The 21,880-nt window shown below is 44.6% G+C and overlaps 1 protein-coding gene across 1 annotated transcript in view; it reads right to left on the bottom strand.

Moving 5' to 3' along the window:
• Positions 1-21,880, bottom strand: part of galnt14 (UDP-N-acetyl-alpha-D-galactosamine:polypeptide N-acetylgalactosaminyltransferase 14 (GalNAc-T14)) — a 277,326-nt gene that overhangs the window by 130,216 nt on the left and 125,230 nt on the right. Inside the window, exon 3 of the mRNA XM_061707516.1 lies at positions 7,774-7,872. Within this exon, the coding sequence (XP_061563500.1) occupies positions 7,774-7,872 (99 nt within the window). The remainder of the gene's footprint in view (positions 1-7,773; positions 7,873-21,880) is intronic.

Below are 21,880 nucleotides of genomic sequence, written 5' to 3'. Positions count from 1 at the left end.
CTAAAGTGGCTGTCGATGAAGACAGTTTTTTTCCTCGCCATGACATCAGCAAAGCGAGTCGGTGAATTACATGCCCTGTCAGTCAGTGGGTCCTGCTTGAGATGTAACCCAGATGGGTCAGGGGTTACGTTTTGGCCGAATGTAGCGTTCCTGCCCAAGGTCCTGCCGCGCGATCATGTTAATCGGCCTGTCCAGCTGGCCCAGTTCGACCCCAAGCCAGCGGAGGGTGGGCCAAGCCCTTTGTGCCCCTTGGTGCTTACGTTGATGCTACCGCGCCTGTGTGACGGTCGGAGCAGCTTTTTATCTGCCATGGTGGCCCTAACCGAGGTCGAGCTGTTTCTACACAGCGCCTGTCCCACTGGGTGGTGGACACTATCGAGCATGCCTAGGGACGCCGGAAGATATACCCTTCCGAGGGTCATGCAGGGGTCACGGGTGACGTGACATTGTTGTTATTTGTACTCAACATTCGCATGCCCGAAGCGGAGATATCCAGTGCTTACAGCACCGCCTGGCGATCATCCGGGACTCATAGAACCGTATTTACAGTCGTAACTTTCGTTATCATTCTTAACTTTGCTTTGACAACTTTTTTTCCATGAACACCAACATATTTCTTTCTCCACTAAATAAGAAACTATTGAACGAAAAGGGATGAAATGATGGTGGTACAACTAAATGTAACAGATACTTGGCTGGTTCTAGTACTGGAATTAGTAATGATGTTATGTTCAGCTTTAAAAAAATGTTTTGTCACAAAGTAGAAACCCAACTGGATAGTCAACCTGAAATACGTAGGGTCTTTGTGTTAAACACAAGCTGTTTCCTGTAGTGGTGAAAAGTAAGCAGAACAGAATCCTAAACCATCTGGAACAGAAAATCTTTCCGTAGAACCAAAAAGTCCTCCAGCGTCTAAGAAGACTCCTACATAATCTTTATTAAAGAGGTTGTAAGTTCACATCTCAGAAAGCCTATCAATCAATTGCAAATACAGTTCATACTTGCTCAATGTTAGTGACAACCGTTGATTTAAGTGTTCGGTTTAAAAACATACAGTATGAGATCACAGCAAAGTAATCCAGGCAGCACCAGAGGAACATTTATCTTTGAGTGACACTAACTCAATAACTTTTCTTCTCCAGTCCACATGACAAAGTGTCCTTGGTAAGGTACTAAAACCCAAGAATGTCAAAATGCACTCCAGTGTGACTGTCTGTATATGATAGTGATACGTGCTCAATATGTGTGTGATTAATGGTACATACTGTGTCTAACATAGATGGGGAAAAAAAACACATTCAGTGGTTCATTAATGCACTTTGTAAAAAAAAAAGAAGCAGCACATAATAAGTGCAAGCTTGATATCAAAACAAACATTACACTCATGTTTGATTAACCCTTTTCTGTTGTTAGTCAGAGGTTTCTCTCACACTTTTCCAATTCCCATTGATACTGTTTACTCTGTAATTAACTGAAAATGTTACATGAACACAGGCACAGCAAAACAAAATATGCCCTTTCATGCTCTGTGTTTTGCTGTCTTGTGGGCTGCTTATATCTTCCGGCAGAACCAGAGATGATGAAATACATTTTTGGAAAAGACTTTGGTTGAATATTGAGAAGAGCCTTTTGGCCCTCAGAAAGCCACCCTTTGACCATGAGATGAACATATTTTTAAAGTATTAATTGTTTCTGAAAACTTTTGTAGATTTTTTTTTTTAACTCAGGGGTAAGCCGGGTATACCACTTTTATCATGTGGAATGTAAGGTCTGTGGCAAATAAAATGGATGTACTGACAGTGCTAATATGGAGTCAGAGGGTGTATCGAGAAAGTAGTTTAATGTGCTTTTTGGAGATATAGTTGCAGCAGGACATTCCCAATCACAACATTTTCATCATGGGTTTTCAAACTGTTCAGACCTTCAGAGACTGCACCAAGAGGAGTAAGTGGAAGGAAGGGAGGGCATGGTGTCCTGGTGCTGATGGTGCAAACCTGCTCAAACTGTCAAGTAGCCCATCTGTAGTTCCCATATTGAGCTGTATGTTTTTGGGCTCTTACCATATTATTGTCCCAGGGAATTTTTTCATGTCATTATTGTGGCTGTTTAGTCAATTTAATTCAAAATACTTTTCATATAACCATAGCTGTCAACAAATTCATTAAATTCCCCCTCTGCCAACCTGATCTCAGCACGTCACATGCTTTGCTTGACCATAGACCAATTACATTAAACATTAAAAATTGAAATTTTCTTTTAGTATGTCCCCCCTATTAGTGGGCATACTAAAGAAAGTATGGAAAATTTGCATTTTTAAGTTTTTAAATATGAAAGTTTTGGAGCTGAGGCACCTACCAGACCAAGCAACATGTCTATTAAAACCACAGTCTTTGTTAAGTAAGCTGCCCCAGTCAGGATAAATGAGAGAAATTGAGCCCTTCAGATGTTGGTCCTGTTTCTACATCACAACACAACATCAATATAATAAGGAATACGAAGACCTGCCATATTGTTTACTTTGTGAGCAGCAGTTAATAACCTTATGCTAAAAGTTAAACCCAGCCATAAACAGTGTATGTAAGTGGATTGTGGTTTTTGCACATATTTGCACGTACCGGAGGTATAGATAATAGTTTTGGTTGTTGTTTTTGTTTTACAGTCTCCACCAGTCTCTCTTTAAGCCCTTTTACAGTGCTGTGTGTTTATTACCCCAAATTAGTATTATGCCTTTCCTTTTACAACAAATCCCCTTGCTATTCAAGGTAGCGTGGATCTGGCACCCACTCCATCTCCTGCACCCAATGCTGCGTCAGCCACCTCTTCCGATGTTTTAGTGGCCAACCAGACAGCCAGCATTGCCATCATGTTCTCAGTACCACTTGATAACGCCTCCTGACTTCTCCCCCCACCCCCATGTTTTCGGGGCACGGTGGCGCAGCTGGTAGTGCAGCCGTCTCACAACAAGAAGGTCCTGGGTTCAATTCCTGCCGGGGACACTGAATGCGTGGTAAGTTCCCCCATGACTTCAGTGCCCAAACCCTGGGTGAGGTTGGCGAAAGGATCTTTCTGTGTGGAGTTTGCATGTTCTCCCCGTGTTCCCTTGGGTAGCTAATGTGAGCTACCCTCACAAAAACATGCACACTGTCCTGGGCTACACATGCCCCCTCTGGCCAACCGGGGCGCCAGGTGGGGTGGGGAGGGTCTGGCCACGCGCTACGTCCGGCAGAGAAGCCCCACCCTGTCTGGTGAAAAGAAGCAGTCTGCTCACTCCTCAGGTTAAGAAGGAGACCTGAGCTCAGTGCAGTGGCAATGCCCAGGACTGTCACTTAGGTAGGAGCACTGGGTGAAATGGGTAACGGGGAAAAAAAAATCGGGATAAAAATATTTAAAGAAGAAAAAAAATATATAAATTATTTTAGGTATATCAAATGACATTTAAGAGAACTGATGTAAATATTCGAAATTACATTTTAAGCTAATTGTCATGGGATGATCTCTGTTGTATCAGATCATTAATTCTCCTGTCATTTCAGATCCTGCAACCCTCATCAGCCAGGAAATTATCTCATTCCACTCACCTGTGCTTCCCTGCCCATCTCCACACCTGATTTTCATTGTCATCAGTCCTCCTTCATATACCAGCCCAGTTCCACATGTCCTCTGCCAGATTGATTGTAGATCTGCCTACTGATACTGCCTGCCTGATATCGAGCCTGTTTCCATTTGTCTCCTTGCTTGGCGGGGCTGACCAAGTTCCTCATGAGGCTGTAAGTCTGAGTGCCCACTGAACTGAACAAAATAGCCTCCTATCAACCTCCATCGTTGTTTTCCTTAGCTTCAAAAAAATGGCGGAGCACTTCACAATATTCTTCCCACGTTTGGGTTTGGCACTCAAAGGGAGCGGTACTTCCCACCATAGCCGCCGCCATGTTCTTTATTCATTCCTTTAATACAAAGTCCTTTGTTTTTTTATGAACTTAGCAACTTAGCAGAGAGTCATACTTATTCTTCTGCATCCACACGAGGCATCCGCCATGACTTTATCCTCGTCGACATTTATGTGGTAAATCAAGGACTTCTAGCTGTAACTTGGGGAATTTATTTGGTCCCTCAGGAACACACTGCAGTGTCTTTCTTTACCATATCTCTGGTCATATACAGCGTAGTCATCTTCTACACATCTCAGCTAAATATCAGCGCCTTGTCAAGTGTGAGCATATTTGTGCAGTGTATGAGTAGGGGTGGCCTGAGTGTGTGTTTGACTCCCAACCAGACTTTTTGACCCAGTCTGGCATTGGTACAGAGTTCAAACTACAGTATATATTTTTTAAATCGTGTTCAGAGTTATGATAACAAAAATATGGCATGTTCTTTTTGCACCTTGCCATCATGTATTAATCAGGAATACATTTGAAAACAAGATGTTTCTTGGGAAAGAACTGAAGAACGCAAGAGAAAACATGCACACACACACGCGCACACACACACACACACTGTTCACAAAAACATGACATCCCCTCTTCTATTGGTGGAAAAATGCACCACATCAACTAATGAAAAAATCATATGGCAACTACAGGATTTTGATGCTGAGGAAAATTACGGGAGTAAAAGATACAGATACGAGTTTTAAAACAGTGCCTGCAGTTGTATAAAAGGTGAATAGATGCTGGAGGTGTCAGGACTGTGACGTGAACATCTGTCTGTAATTGGCAATAAATATTGTACTTGTTGCAGAAATTAGCCCCTTTTACATTGGCGGATACTCCGCTTTTAAAGAAATGTTAAAGATTTAAAAAAAAAAACACACACATTTAGTCCCAAATTAGGCTAAGTGTGTGTGTGTGTGTGTGTGTGTGTGTGTGTGTGTGTGTGTGTGTGTGTGTGTGTGTGTGTGTGTGTTTTAAGAGGGACCTCTCCTACGCATACATGAAGTGTTTGAAGCTGAAACTCAGACCTTACCCGGCAACAAACAACAAAATGAAGAAAAAAAATCTATTTTATACTGGCAGGTTGGTAACTCCAGAAAGCTGCTCTCAGCCAAGAGCTCAGCGCACAGTAGCATACCTTGAATCGATTGTAAGATGGGCTGTTGGAATTACTGTGTGGTGAGGTTAATTTCTCAGCATGACAAATGTGTGGCGTGAGAGCGTGTGAACCTGTTAAAATGCGTGAGTCGTATGCTCAATGCATGAGCCCTGGTATTTTGTTTATGGCTATGTCAGCCACCTCTCCGTTTGAACCATTAGCCATTTTCTTGGTTTTTCCTTCTCCTTCAGACTGTAGGCCTATGGGTGGAGTCACTTTATTACAAACATACTGTACACCGTCTTAAAGAGGAATGAAACTAGCGGAACACACAGTCAAAACAAAAAAGAAGTTGTTTATTCCCTGCTTTATTTTTTAAAATTTTATCAAATCACAAAATTTACGGACATGGGAAAATTGACGCCGGTCATCGCAGTGAATATCGGTATCTGTAATTTTTTGGTTTATCGCCCAGGCCTACTGTGAACACCAAAGGCACTTTTTATAGTGATATTGACCCAGGAATGTGGGGGCACCTGGGGGGGTGGGGAGTGGCCATGAATGTGAGAGCCCAATTCAAACGTTGCTGGCAGCTTTAATTTGAGTTGGTAATTCAAAACATTTTGCCAAACTCTCAGAAGACGCATCCTGACGGTAAACTTCGGTAAACTTCACTCAATGGAGACATCCGCTGCTAATCCAGGATGCGAGAACACACATGGAGGCGCACGTCAAGCACTGGAAATCTGCAAAAAAAAACAAAAAAAACAGAACAGACACGAAACAGGCACGGAACCGGCAGAAACACAAGCAGCAACTGTCCCAGGTCCCGAGACCCAATTACAACTAGGCTAAGCTACCGCGATTAACTAACCCCCAAAACTACAGAGCAAGCATGCAGGTGAACGGCCTTGTGCATATGTCTACGTGCGCGTGTGTGTGTGTGTGTGTGTGTGTGTGTGTGTGTGTATATCTCTGTGTGGCTATGTGTGTGTGTGTGTGTGTATATGTCTGTGTGGCTATGTGGCTACGTGTGTGTGTGTCTGTGTGGCTATGTGTGTGTGTGTGTGTGTGTGTGTCTGTGTGGCTATGTGTGTGTGTGTGTGTGTGTGTGTATATGTCTGTGTGGCTATGTGTGTGTGTGTGTGTGTGTATACAGTATGTCTGTGTGGCTATGTGTGTGTATATATAGATTGAGCACACGCACTGCTCAAACGGTGTGAGGTCTTCCATGGCTGGTCCACCACCTGTCCTGGTGTAAGCTTTGCCGGTGTGCAGCGACTCTCCGCTTTACCTCCACCTTCATGTGGTGGAGTGGTGCGGTTTTCAGAGCCCACCGTGTTTACAGATGCAGCCACAAGCTCCCACTCACCTTTCTTCCTCTTACTGGTCACGTCAGAGGACAGGGAACCAAAAAGGACTATTTTCCTGGGCTCCACTTCTGACAACAATGTCTCCAGCTCACGCTTGGTGTACTTCCTCTTTTTTACACTTACTTTAGCCATTGTTTGCTTGGTCAATTTCCAATTGCTATTTATACTCATCATAATATTCAAATTTACCTACTTGAGGGAGGAGACAGGGCGGAGTGTTGTGCTCCTGCATGTGCGCTCGTTCCACATTGATTGTGATGTTCAAAGAAACGTGCATGGATTTTGGGGATACGAGCGTTTTTTTTTGCGTACGCAAAATTCCACGCACGGATTCAAGTTGAAATCCACGTACTCTTTGTACATGAGGCCCCTGGAATGGTTGCTGTTTATGTCTCTGCATGTTCCCGTTTGTTTGTTTTTATCTCTTGCAGATTCCAAAGGCTTGTTTGCTCGTTGTGTGTTTTCCTGTGTTTCTTTCATTTCAGATTTGCAGCAGATACCACCCCTCACCCCCTCCCTCTCATATACATTATATGTAAAAAAAAAAAAAAAAAAGCTTCATGGCTTCTGGCCTGTTATTGCTGGTACTTCTGAGTATTAAGAAAAAGAAGATGTATCCTGTTGACAGAAAATGCACAAAATGTACTAAATAAAACTCAGATAGTTAAACCACTCCATCTCCAAGTCGCAATTTGAAAACAGAAGCAAAAGAAGCACAGAGGCCCAGGGAGACAGATTGTCTTTTAATTGGTTGAAAACTGCAGAGCTTTCAAAAACGCTGAAGGGAAGGACAATCAGGGGCACACACAGCACGCGCGCACACACGCACGCACGCACGCACGCACACACGTACGCACACACACACACACACACACACACAATGTCCTTTGTGACACTGAACAAAAGGAGACTGAGACTGTCCCTGCTGACTGACTGGCATAATGAGCTGAAATCATGCCAACCCAGGTGGGTGGGTGTTTTCTTTTACTTTATTTTTGTGCAGAATGTGTGTATGACCTGCTGAAATGAAAAGAGAATGAGGGTCAGGGGAATGTATTGAACGTGTGCGTGTGTGTGTGTATGTGTATGTGTGTGTGTGTGTGTGTGTGTGTGTGTGTATTTTGCATTATCACTAGCTCAAGTAAACACGTTTTAATGTACGCAGATATGTCGATGCCGACTGTTATGGTTATTACTTGAGATATATATTGTATAGTAATAGACAATGTCCTGTAATATTTTATTTCAGTTTATGTAGTTTGAGATGATGAAAACATAATAATCATGTCATCAAACACACTGAAAAGAAAAGCCAATGCTCAGGTTAAGCAAAAAGTAACAACTGTTAATTAGTAGATCAGAAATGTTTTACCTTTTGATGGTGCGAAGGAGCGTAGACCTGGCCTCATTGTGGAAGGTGATGATGATGGATGTTGGAGGGAGATCGGAGTCATAGTGAAGGGTGGTGCACCTGCCAAAAAGAGTATTAATGAACATGACATCTGATCTTTTGATGCAGTGATAAGCATAGATAAGCCCCAGGGGATAAGTAAGGGATAATGCCGACGAGGTGTACATTATCAGAAATATATGGACGACGCGGGGGCGTGAACCGTCCAACGCGAAGTCCATATATTTCTGATAATGTACACCTCGAAGGGCATTATCCCGTTTATACCACAGTACCTTACCAAAAAACATAAATATTAAATCAGTTATTCATGGTTTAATGTGTTTTCAGTTGAAATCATTAGTTTTATAACAAGCCACAGCTGAGCGACTGAGCGACTATTTAACCTCTCGTCTGCAGCTGTTGGAACCTGGTAAGCAACACCAAACCCAGATGCTCTTCTGTTAGCTTTTGTTTAGTTTCATCCTTAGTTTAGTTAGTTTTAGTTTGGGCCTGGAGATGGCCGGTAGTCCTTATTTAGGTTGTTCGCTTATTAGTTTTTAGTTAGATGGGTTTTGAGTTGGGGGGGGGGGGGGGTCCAGCTTCGATCTCCCAGAGTGGGTGGCCTGTGCCCCCCCTCATCCTCCTTAGTCCAGCCGGCGTCTTCAGGTCCCCTTTGCCTTATAGTGAGTATTATGATTTATGCTTACTGCTACCTGCTTAGTGTTATTTGTTAACCTATCTGTTTAACTGAACTTGCTGAGCTGCTCAGTCATAATGGACTTGATGACCCTGCATTAAACTAAACCATGTAACATTTTGGGAGGTTGGTTTAATAAAAGCTGTTAAAACTTGTGCTCTTTGTTGATGTCCTTCCTTTATGTTGAGGTTTCCATTTTGAGCCATACTATTTGTGTGGAGACCGCAACATCATAATCCGTTATCTTTTATTGTTATTGAATGGTATTTTTCACACAAATTAAACAGTTTTTTGTAGGTCAAGATTCTATTGCAGATACAGTTAAGATACAGCGAGTTACATCCTTTTAGCTAGTTCAAAAGGAAATGCATATAAAGTCTATTTAACCATACAATGTACTGGGGTGCCCAGAGTACATGTAGCCCATTGCAGCTCTTGAAGACATGGCTTTGGGATATACTGTAAAAATGTCTTCTTCTACAACCTACAAAGAGGTCTGATCAGCTGCATTATGGTAACAGAAGCTAGCACTCACTTTGAGCTACGTGTGATGGAAGCTCATGCAACAGACTTGAATAATTCAGAGAACAACTTAGAAAATTAAAGCTGCAAGCAGCGATGAACGGGCCCTCACACCCTTGTGCACGTTCAGGCTGCAGTGGAAGCTTGTATGACTTGCATGTAGATTCTTCAGGCCTGGACATTTAGCGGATGAAACCACCCACAACTCTCTATATCCAACCATTCAAAAGTTATAGCAGAAAATAGGGACTATCAAACATTGACCAATCAGAAGAAGGGGCAGGGCTGATTCAGGCCAATGAAGGTCAAGTACTCTATACCGAGTCCGATGACACCATCCACATGTCTTTATCACAACCCATTCAAAAGTTATGGCAGAGAATAGGGACTATCAAATAGCGACCAATCAGAAGAAGGGGCGGGGCTGATTTGCACCAATGAAGGTCAAGTACTCAAAACCGAGTCCGATGACACCACCCACTACTCTCTATATCAAACCATTCAAAAGTTATGGCAGAAAGTATGAACTATCAAATATGGACCAATCAGATGAAGGGGGGGGGCGCGCTTTTTGGCGTCTATCATCACCACGGTAACGCTTTTGATTGAGAAAAGTAATGCCCATCATCGCAGGATCGAGACGCACATTTTGATGTATAACACACCTGGGTGCACGTTACGATTCGGGCCGCATTAGCGGCTGAAGGAATGGCATAAATTTCGCCAAAATTACACGATTAATTCAAAATGGCCGACTTCCTGTTCGGTTTCCGCCATGACGCCAAGAGACTTTTCTTTAAGTTGCGACATGATACAGGTGTGTACCGATTTTCGTGGATGTACGTCAAACCGTATTGTGGGGCTTGAGGCATGAAGTTTTCTAGGGGGCGCTGTTGAGCCATTAGGCCACGCCCATTAATGTAAACCATTAAATGTCAAATTTTTCGCCAGGCCTGGCTTACGTGCAAAATTGCGTTACTTTTGGGGCACGTTTAGGGGGGCAAAAAGGCCCTCATTTCGTCAAAAGAAAAATTAGAAGAAAAAAAAAATTCCTACAGATACAATAGGGCCTTCGCACTGTCAGTGCTCCGGCCCTAGTAACAGGAACAAATAAGTCTCATCCGGAACCAGAGCGGCCTCCCCACGTACAAGGGGACAAGGCAAAACTGGAGCTGGGTGATGAGGTGTAAAAAAAACAAAAAAATAAGGCTTTCTATTTGTTGTAAAAAAAAACACAGACATACAGGCGGAGGGCAAAATCACTATTCTAAAAAAATGGCACATGGGGCATAGCCTGTCAGCCAGCTACCTCCATTCAGCAGACCCCTCTTCTGGTATACAGCTAGTGTTTATAAACCCAGGCAGGGTGGAGAGGTTGATTGGACACAGGTGTGCCACAATCAGCAGAACCAGGCACACCTGTGTGCTGCCCCCCCCAATCCTCCACTCTGCCACACACATTAAGAAAAAGTCCTGTGGTGGTGAGAAGGGGAGGGGTTGCTCACTTTTTCACACTTCCCTCCCCCTCTGGAGTCTCGCCAACCCCGTTGCGAGACAGGAAATCAGCCACTTCCTCCGGTTGCCGAGGACGCTTCTTCCCGGTTTGCCGAGGACGCTTCCTCCCGGTTGCCGTGGACGCTTCCTCCTGGTTTGCCGGGTCTCCCAGACTCTTGGTCACCGGGTCTCCCAAACTCCTGGTCACCGGGTCTCCCAGATTCCTGGTCACCGGGTCTCCCAGACTCCTCCAAACCCCACGGCGTCGCTTCCCACCTCTTCTCTCCAGTTTTTCAGTTGGCGCCAAAGAGCCCACTCCTGACACCGAATGTGAGGAACCAGACCGGCCTCCCCACGTACAAGGGGACAAGGCAAAACTGGAGCTGGGTGATGAGGTGTACAAAAAAAACCTCGCAGAGCGTAGAATGCCAAAAAAATAACACTTTTTATTTGTTGTAAAAAAAACAGACATACAGGCGAAAGCAAAATCACTATTCTAAAAAAATGGCACATGGGGCATAGCCTGTCAGCCAGCTACCTCCATTCAGCAGACCCCTCTTCTGGTATGCAGCTGCTGTTTATAAACCCAGGCAGGGTGGAGAGGTTGATTGGACACAGGTGTGCCACAATCAGTAGAACCTGGCACACCTGTGTGCTGCTCCCCCGCAGACCACGCCCAATCCTCCACTCTGCCACACACATTAAAAAAAAGTCCGGTGATGGTGAGAAGGGGAGGGGTTGCTCACTGTTTCACAGCTCTTAATGACTATAGACCTGCTGCCCCTACATCACACATGATGGAAGTCCCGCAGAGACTTTTCTTGGTCTGCCTAAGTAAGCAAATAAGTTCCTTTCAGCACAGATTGCAGTTTGCTAATTGTTGTGAGGTTTGTGTTCAAGAAGCCATTAACATCCTGCTTCAACAAAGCAAGCTGAGGATCATGTTCTTTGGTCTCTTTGGTGCAACATGATTCAGCCTGCTTTACTGTGTAAGAAGCTCCAAAAGACAAAGGCGGACACCTCCACAACTGCTTGGATCACTGACTACCTGAATTTATGGAGTCTTTTTTATAATTATTATTAAATGGTGACAAACGGAAAAAGTTAAATGTTGCTAATCACCTGAGGTTGTAATTTCCTTATTATGCTTTAGCGCGCACACACACACAGACAATAAACAAACAAATAAATGATACAGGATCATAAGAAGGGGAACTAATTTTTGTTCTTAACTACAGTATATGAAACTAAATACATTCAAAAGCCACATTTTCCAAAATTGAAAGAAAGGGGAAAAAAGGATATTGATATCTGGATGCAAGTTTCCACTGCACGAGAATTACATGCACGGTATACGGTATGTCTGTCACTTCATATTGCATTGTTCCCCCATCCCCCTGTCTTTGATTCCATCTCTGCTGTTCCTGCAGTTGATCTATTCAACAGAGAGAAACGATAAGATGAGCCTCTTCTGTGTGAATGTGTGGGTGTTGGAGAACAAAAGAGAGAAAATGCGTGTGAAAGAAACACAAGGGCCCGAGACATACAGTGACTGGCAGGGGGAGAGACAGACAGAGATGTAGAGATAAAAGTTGTGTTAATTGATGAAACTGATGTTGAAGCTGATAAAAACAAGCTTTATTCGTCCCAAAGGACTTTTTTACACATGAGTACACACGTGTTTGTGTCTGTGTCTGTGTCTGTGTCTCACACACAGAGAGGGAAACAGTTGAGAGTGACTGTACAGGGAGGAGTAAGTGAATAGCCTATGATGGTGTAAAAAAAATTATATGAGAGGGATAAAAGGAAATAGGACAAGATGTTAAGTGAAAAGAAAATGAATTTGTTAAAGAAAAAGAGAGAGGAGAAGAAGAAAAAGGAAAATAAAATTAGCAAAGATAAAGAGCAGTGAATAGCTCAGGTGGTTGAGTGGGCACACCATAAGCAGAGGCTCTCATGCAGGCAGTCCAGGTTCAGTTTCCTCGACTGTTTCCTGTTTAGCCACTTTCAAATGAAAGCCATTCCAGCCACAAAATCTTAATTGAAAAAAAAAAAAAAAAAAAAAATTCTTCTGATACCAATATCAGTATCAGAAATACTCACCGATATTGGCAGAAACGGGTGCATTGGACGTATAACATCCACTGCATCCCTAAGGCACTCACGGACATTACTTTCTAGATGTGCAATTAACTCTGAGTGTAATAAGTTCAAAAACGTGTTACAACTGGAAATATTTTGATCAATATTACCTGTCTGTGAAATGTCTCATTGTCTACCGTACACAGCCCATTTTCCACCTTCATCCTATTGTATAGTTTGTGATTTTACCATATCTAGCACTGTGTAGCTGGAACTATAAATAGCCAAGTATGTTATTTTTCTTTGATTTCAATACTTTCTATGTTGTAGCCTACTTTTTTACTAAATTTGGGATTTTAATGATGTTCATACATTGTACTGTGTAGTGACAATGTGAATTTCCCCATGTGGGACGATAAAGAAATATCTTATCTCACAGTCCTTATACAGGGCTGCAGGTTCCAGACTGATGCCAGTACAACAATGGACAAAACTATGGAACTCTTTGTCAGCCCCTGTTGGTCATAGAAAATGTTGGATTTCACTCTGTAATTGAAGATCTGGAGCAGTGGTACAATTACTCATGTTTGAAATTCAACTCTGACTGCTTTTTATTTAATAGATAATAAGTAGGCCATGTGTGGGAGAGAAAGACTTGATATCAGAACATCTCTAACATTAATCACAGCATCAGTTAAATAAGAGATGAACAGAAGATGGAAAAGGAAAGTGGAAAAAAGAAGATAGCAAAGTAGCAAAGTCACATTTTGTTAGCTTTCATGTCTTACTTACGGGTGTTAAACAATGACAGAAATTGATTCAGTTTAATGTGATATATCATACTGTCCCATCTTAAAGATGAAAGACAAAGCAGGTTCCAGTCTTCATTTTTTTCGTAAAATTGCTAGTTCGTCATGAGCCAGAAAGCTTGTGTGCAGGATATATGTTGCCAGCAACAATGATAATTTCACGTGCTTAAAAAGAAGAAGAAAAACCCTAGGACTAGCTCTGTCAGTGACAACAGTGCCCAGATGTGTCAGTTGTTTTTGAAATGCACTTTTAGATAGTGTTCCTTTGAAGACATCAGTGATTATACACTGGGGCACAAAGTTGTGTAATGCCCCTTTAACACCGAAAGCACTGACTACACCACTGCAGTATGAAACCTATTTATTTCAACGAAATATGCCTTGCAATGACAATTTATTGCTGCACCAAGCAAAGCCCATGCAGTGCGGCACAACACACCACAGAGCTAGACCACCTCGTTTGATGTGAAAGGGACATTAGTTTTGAAGACAGGGCAGGGATGTGTCATCTGCTGATGGACAGAGAACTGGGCACAGTCAGAATACCATATTTATTTTAAAATGTGCAACGTTATGGAGCACAGAGGCATTTTCTTTTTTGACACATTAAGAATGGAAAAAGAACTGAAGAAAAGATAAAAGCCGTGTATGAAAATGCGGGAAAAAAGCATGACTAACAGCAAATAATTGAGATATATAATATAAATATACAAATGCTAATAATATGAAGTGTCTGAGAGGAATCTATTACATTTAATTAAAAAAAAAGGTTGGTGTTCAGTACTGTCATCTTACAGTCTCAGAAGGTTAATGATTAAAATCCTTTCTGGGGCCTTTCTGTGTGTAGTTTGCATGACAGACTAAATGGACATTCTAACCATACAACTATGTGACTGTTTGCTAGTCCATTTGACCCCTACATAGACAATCTGTCCAAGGTGTACCCTTGCCTTTTACTCGAAGACAGCCAGGATGTGTTCCTGCAGACCCCCTTGACCCTATGAAGCAGGTATAGATTATGGAAAGATTAATAAATTAATAAATAAATAAGCCCTTAACCAAACCTTTGTTATCCGATAATGCACACCAAAGTCCCTCTTAGGCTTATCCTATAACTGCATGTGACCATCATCAGCCATAACAATATGTCAACTAAGCTGAATTGCAGACACGAAAATAAAATAATTCATTCATTCATTCATGCATTGTTTATTTCATGATGGTGCAATATGCTAACATTGATATGAAGGTTACTTTGTTGGAATTTTTTTCTAATTCTTTCATAGTGGACCAGCTTAATATTTGGATATTAGACATGTGTTTTTAATGTTGATCAGTACAATGCACTGTAAGTTCTGTTCACAGCTGAATAGCAAAAGAGGGGAAGGAAAAAAGGAAATGGATGGGAAGGGAGAAAGTAAAGAGCAGAACAAAGAAAAACTGAAAGGGTGAAAGAAAAAAATAATAAAAATATGAAAAAGACAAAAGAAGAAAAGTGGAAATATTTTGCGTACTGTTCACTTCTGCCTGACTCTTGTGAGAATCATCCTTATTCGATGAGAAGTGCAATTTGAGGAGTGAATGGAGTTTTTGCGCAATTGTTTAGTGTGAATCCTCAAAGTTCACCTGGAGGTAAGATTAAAAACATGAAAGGACAGGCCAAAATCAGCAAAGCCCATACGCACATATCCTCCCTGCAGGCAGTGGCAGCTGACCTGCCAAAGTGTATGTTCGTGCTGCAAAATACTAATGGTTGCTGATGTAGCCCTAAGATACCATCAAGTCAGCTAACTCTCTCTCAAACGCACATAGACGCAACCCATGCACACACACACACACACACACGCACACGCACACACACACACACACACACACACACACACACACACACACACACACACACACACACACACACACACAACTGCAGCTTCTGATTAACACCTCCAACACTCCTGTCTCTCTGTCCTTCACTTGTTCTTCTCCTCAACCTGTTTCTTTGCCTTTTCCCCTCAATTTCTCTCTCTCTGTGTCCTCTCCTGCCCTGTCCAGACTGTGTCTCATGCTGCTCTTGTTTATTTGTATAGCTCCATCTCATTGTCCACTGAAATATCAAAAACATACAGTTTTTTGCTAAATTAATAGCTTTTGGCTTTAGTATGGCTCATTGGAGCGCCATACTTCATACTGCTAAGTTTCTGTGTTCCTTATATCTAAAATGGATGTTACATTTATCTGGTCCCCTTGCAGAAAAACATCCCCAAAGCATGATGTTGTGTGTGTATAAATATGTAGTTCTCCCTGGGTCGCCACCTTGTCGTGGTGGAGAATCATCTTCGACTACGATGGACCGCCAAGGAGGATAAATATGTATATGTGGGTATGTGTATGTATGCATGTATATGTATATATATATGTGCATGTATGTATTTTTATGCATTTATGTAGCTGCCTGTACTGGTATGTGCTGGCCATGAGTTGTGACACAGTACCACACAATATATGATGAACGTGGGACAAATAGATGTTTTCACATTGGACTTCATTGAGAACTGCACAATATCCTTTTTTTATTTTTGTCATAATTATTATGTATATGTCCTAGTTAACTGCATGTGTATGACTTTATATTGGTATGTTTACATATGTATGAGCAGTCAAGATACTTTTATCTATAGCAAGTGATATACTGTATATAAATGCCCCCCTCACCACCACACACACACACACACAAACACACACACTTAACTCACAGGGCTGCACGCATCCTAAACACATTTCACACACATTTCACACACTAAAATTAAACAACTGTCTCTCTGTCCTCTTCTGTTTATAATACCTGGTTGTTCGATGTTTAAATGTCTCCTTTTATTCCAACATTACATGTTACACACTCATTCACACTCATGTTTATTTTATGTTATTTATTAGTGTTATTTGAGCCACTCACAGCCTACTCTCACTGCTATAACCTCAATCACATAATTGATGCGTGCGCGAAAGTGACAATGATCAACTCTGTCCAGAAGAAGCTCAGCTGAGGTTGTACTTCCTGCGTCAGCTCCGGAAGTACAACCTGCCACAGGAGCTGCTGACCACCTTCCACTCTGCCATCATACAGTCTGTTCTCTGCACGTCCATCACTGTCTGGTTCGTATCGGCCACCAAACTAGACAGACACAGACTGCAACCGACAATTAGGTCTGCGGAGAGGATAACCTCCCATCTAGCCAGGACTTGTACCTGTCCAAGACCAGAAAACGGGCAGGTAGCATCTCTGCAGACCCCTCACACCCAGGACACAGTCTGTTCCAACTCCTCCCCTCTGGACGGCGCTACAGAGCTCTGTACACCAAAACCTCCAGACACAGAGAGAGTTTCTTCCCCCAAGCTGTTGCTCTGATGAACTCTCATCACTCATAGAGTCTCTGAGTAATTAATCACACTGCAATAATAATAAGGTCTACCTCATACTGCTGCACCTTTCACTTTTTTTAATTGTATATATGTTAATAAGAGCCACATTTGTCTATTTACTGTTTGCTACTATTTAAATCTGGGTACAGTGAGCGAAATATCCATGCATGCATGCATGCATGCATCCATCCATCCATCCATTTTCTAAACCCGCTTTATCCTGTACAGGGTCACGGAGGTCTACTGGAGCCTATCCCAGCCAATTTCAGGCGAAAGGCAGGTTTTGGACAGGTCGCCAGTCTATCGCAGGGCTGAGCGAAATAACCGGAGTCAAATTCCCTGTCTGGCATGTTCAAACTTGGCTGATAAAGCTGATTATGATTATGATTGAATTTAAATCGTGTGGTAAAGTTTTGTGGAGAATTTGTTGTCCTTATTGTACTTTTTGTTTTAAGCAACTGCCTTTTTGCTGAGCGCTGCCATTTTCTCTGTAAGTGTGGCCAGTCAGTGAGATTTCCATTTTTCTTTATAATGAGAAATATTTTATGATTGTTCATATATTTTATGAACATTAAGCCACATGTTTTTTTGTTCTTTCAAATTGACCATCACGAGGGAGCGCGGTGGCTTAGTGGTTAGCACTGTTGCTTCACAGCAAGAAGGTTCCTAGTTCTTTTTTTTTTTTTTTTTTTTTTACCTTGTCTGCACACATATTATTGATTGATACCATGACGGTAGAAACCAAAAGTGTATATATGTGCATTATTACTATATGTAATATATACATATATATATACGCACACATATGCGTACACATACATAAATATACACATACAAACCCAGTGTTTTTTTTTTTTTTTTTTTTTTTTTTTTGGGGGGGGGGGAGGGGGTGACGACATCCACTGCCAATCCAGGAAGCAGGAACACACGGAGACACACGTCAAGCACTGGAAATCTGCAACAAAAAAACCACAAACAAAGCACGAAACCGGCACGGAGCCATCCAAAACACGAACAGCAATCGACCTAAATCTTGAGATCTGATCGCAGTCTGAGCTAAGCTATCGCTACCGCTACCTAAACCCAAAAACTAGAGAGCCAGCATGCAGGTGAACAAGCCAGTGTGTATGTCTATGTGTGTGTGTGTGTATGTATATGATCATGCATGTGTGTGTGTGTGTGTGTGTGTGTGTGTGTGTGTGTGTGTGTGTGTGTGTGTATGCATGTGACTAAATGACTATATGTGTGTGTGTGTGTGTGTGTGTGTGTGTGTGTGTGTGTGTGTGTGTAATAAACCAAACAAAGCTCCACCTGAAGTGTATCTATAGTGGGGGAGGGGGGGGAGCAACCCCGCCACCCGCGAGACCAGAGGCCGACAAGGAAGAGCCCGGAACCCAGGCCACCGGCAACCCCACAGAGGGGAGAAGTAGGAGGGAGGCAACCCACCGCCTGCGAGGCCCCCCCCCCACCCGGCGGCGGCCGAGGGGGCCCGCGGGCGGGGCCCCCACGGCGCGGAAAGAAGCAGCCAGGGATCCCGCGGCGGCGGACCGCGACCCAGGCAATCCCCGGCCACCCGGTCCGGGCCGGACACGCGGCCAGGAGGCCCTCACCCTTCAGGCCAACGACCCCCACCCGCCAGGGGGCCAGCCTGCCCGGAGAGACAGAGCCGCCCCCGCCGCCGACGCGGGCAGGCGCACCCGTCCCCCACGAAAGTGGCCCTCCAAGACCAGAGGGGCGCCCCGCCGTAGAGGCAGCGGGGGGGACCGGAGACGGGCCCGGAGAGAGGGAACCCCCCAACAAGGCGACACCCGCGCAGGCCCGACAACGGAGGGCCCCAGACCCAGGCATCCCATTCATTCATCCATTCACCTATCCGATACCTATACTAATAATAATATAATATACTATACATAATAATAATAATAATAATACTAATAATAATACTAATAATAATAATAATAATAACCATCTTTGTATAATATAATATTGATAAATTATTAAGTTTTTGATGTCCTGCCAATGGAGGCTCAAATCCTCCATGGCAGGACCCTTCCATACCGCATTCTCACCGACACAGACATACAATCACGCACCGTTTCCCCCTCCCCGGGGGGGTCCAGCACCGCCAGAAGGCACCCCAGGCTGCACGGCGGGCCCCGCCAGGCCCGGGTAACCCGACCCACCCGTCCCAGGCCCAGGCCGGTGAGGGAACGCGGGTGATGTGGGACCCCCTCCCGCCCCTTGTGTTGAGTGCATGTGATTAATGCCATAAAAACAGGGAGGAGGGAGGGCCAAGTATCGATTGACACCGACCCCCCCCCTCCCGAACTACGTGTCCTTGTCAAGTGTATTTATAAAGTGTTGAATGTGCAGTGTCTATTTTGCTGTTAAAACCGTGAGGCGGGGAGTGCCAGGCCCCGCGGGACAGTGCCCCCCACGACCCGGACCCCCTGCCTTTCGCCTATGTGCGTATGAATCGTGTAGGGGGGGCAAGAGGGGGAGCGGAGGCCGAAGCCAGGAAGCAGGACCAGCAAAGCCGGCCCTGATAAGACACCCGCGTCCCCCCACCGGCCGTCCAGTAGACGGGTGCCGGCCCCCCGAGCCGGGCAAGGGCCCCACCGTACCTCCAAGGGCGCCCCCGGCGCCGCCGGAGCCCCCAGACGGAGGGGGAAACGGTCCAACATCCTCCCATTCATACTGACAACATAAGACATAGATACCTGGGAATGGTGCCACCCCGCCGTCGCGCCCGCCCGTGCACCCCCCGGTCAGGGGAGGCCCGCTCCCCGGACCCGGCCCCACCCCCCCCCCCGAGGCCACCCCGGCGGACACCCCAAGGGTCCCGGAGTCCCCACATCCGCAGGGGCACTTGGCCCCCGCCCAGCGACGGAGGACCAAGGCAGCAATGCCCCCCCAGCGCAGACAGCCACCCCCCACCCAGGCAGGGCCGGGCCCTCCGGGTGGGACCCCCACGTCCACGGCCCCGCCCCCCCCGGGAGGCCCGGAGACGCCCCAGCCACAGCCCCCCGCCCGAGCCCTCCCCAGCCACCCCCCCCCCCCACCGCCATGAGGTAACCCCCCCCACAGGCCCCCAAGGCCCCCACCGGCTAGGGACAGGGCCCCGCGGACCCCCCCACCGCCCCCCAGGGGCCACCAGAGGCCCGCGCCCCAGACCCCCCAAGCCGACCCCCAACCCCAAGGGCTACGAGATCACCACCCCCCCGCCCCCACTAGGTAACGAAGCCAATAAACGGGGACCACAGAGAGTGCAATTCAGCCGAATGTTGTTCAGTGGAGGCAGACATTATCTCACTACTAATATGATCTGATAAAAGATTCCTAAAATGGTTGATACATAAACTGGATTTTTGTTTCCAATTTACTAGAATGGTTTTCTTTGCGATACATAAGGCAGTGAGAACCCGGTGTGTCCAATTAGGATCTATTTGAGTGTCTCCCAGGTGACCTAATATACATACCGTGGGGCACACTGGGATTCTGTGGTTGATCCATGTGGATAAATCCTCACAAATCTCCTTCCAGAACCTCTGTACCGGTGTACAGAACCATAAAGCATGCATATAATTATCTGGGGTGTTCTCTGTGCACTGTGAACAGATATTAGAGGTGACAAAGCCCATCTGGAACATCCTTTGTCCAGTATAATGTATTCTATGAAGAACTTTGTACTGTATAAGTTGTAGGTTTGGGTTTTTAGTCATAGTAAACGTATTTAAGCATATTTGTGACCAAGAAAACTGGTCGGTATTAAGAGAGAGATCCGCCTCCCACTTAGAGATCGGGAGAGAGACTGAATCGTCCAGTTTAGACACTAACCTGTAGAAGGTTCCTAGTTCAACTCCCAGGCCCACCGGGGTCTTTCTTTGTGGAGTTTGCATATTCTCCCCATGCCTGAGTGGGTTCCCTCAAGGTACTCCGGCTTCCTCCCACAGTCCAAAAACATGCACGTGAGGTTAATTGATGATTCTAAATTGCCCGTAGGTGTGAGTATGCCTGGTTGTCTGTTAATATATTTGGCTCTGCGATAGACTGGCAACCTGTCCAGGGTGGACCGCTGCCTCTCGACTGAAATTAGCTGGGATAGGTTCCAGCAGACCCCTGTGACCCTGCAAAGGATAAAGCGGGTATAGAAAATGGATGGATGGAAATTTACCATCATGCTTTTTGTTATTTGTGTATTAGTCACCTTATGGGTACAATTTTATCTAAAGCTCCCCTTTTATAAAAGGTAATTTTGTTCAATTTTTAATTCAGTTAAGTCAAAAAAGGCTAAGTGTTAGAGAGTCAATAGCCTTAAAAATATGCATATGGTTTATTGTTGAACTTTTGTTGACGGTTGGTTAATTGGTTATAATTAGAGATGCACCGATCAATTAACTATCCATAGCTACCACATTGGGTTACTGGGGCAGAGACTGAAGCAGAGAGACCAAGGCCTCCCTCTCCCCAGCCACCTCTTCCAGCTCCTCTGGGGAAATACCGGGGCATTCCCAGGTCAGCTGGGATATAATCTATCCAGCATGTCATGGGTTTTTCCAGGGGCCTCCTTCTAGTTAGACATCCCGAAACACCTACTGAGGGAGGCGTCCAGGGGAAATTCTCACCAGATGCCCATGCCACCTCAACTGGTTCCTCTTGATGTGGAGGAGCAGTGACTGTACTCAAAGTGCATCCCGGATAACTAAACTTCTCACCCTTTCTCTGAGTGAGAGCCCTGCCAAGATTCTTAAACTCATCCACTTGAGGTAGCACCTCATTCCCTACCCTGACAGGGCATTCCACCTTTTTCCAACTGGGAACCATGCCATTTCACACGCCACTGCAAATTGCCCCAAGGGAAGCTGAAGATCATGCTTTGATAAAGTCAAAAGGACCGCATCGTTGAGTCAAACTACCACCTGGAACAATTGCGACTTACTACCCGCAATGCAAACCGTGTTTTGTTTGTACAGGGACTGACTATCTCATAGCAACAGACTAAATACCCCATACTCTCAGAGCACACCAACAAATCACTCGGAGGGACACCGTTGAATGCCTTCTC

Source organism: Cololabis saira, chromosome 18 (genome assembly GCF_033807715.1).
Source record: "Cololabis saira isolate AMF1-May2022 chromosome 18, fColSai1.1, whole genome shotgun sequence".
Classification (NCBI taxonomy): domain Eukaryota; kingdom Metazoa; phylum Chordata; class Actinopteri; order Beloniformes; family Belonidae; genus Cololabis; species Cololabis saira.
The sequence above is the reverse complement of the archived record's forward strand: the minus strand, read 5'-3'. Positions and strand labels throughout refer to the sequence as shown.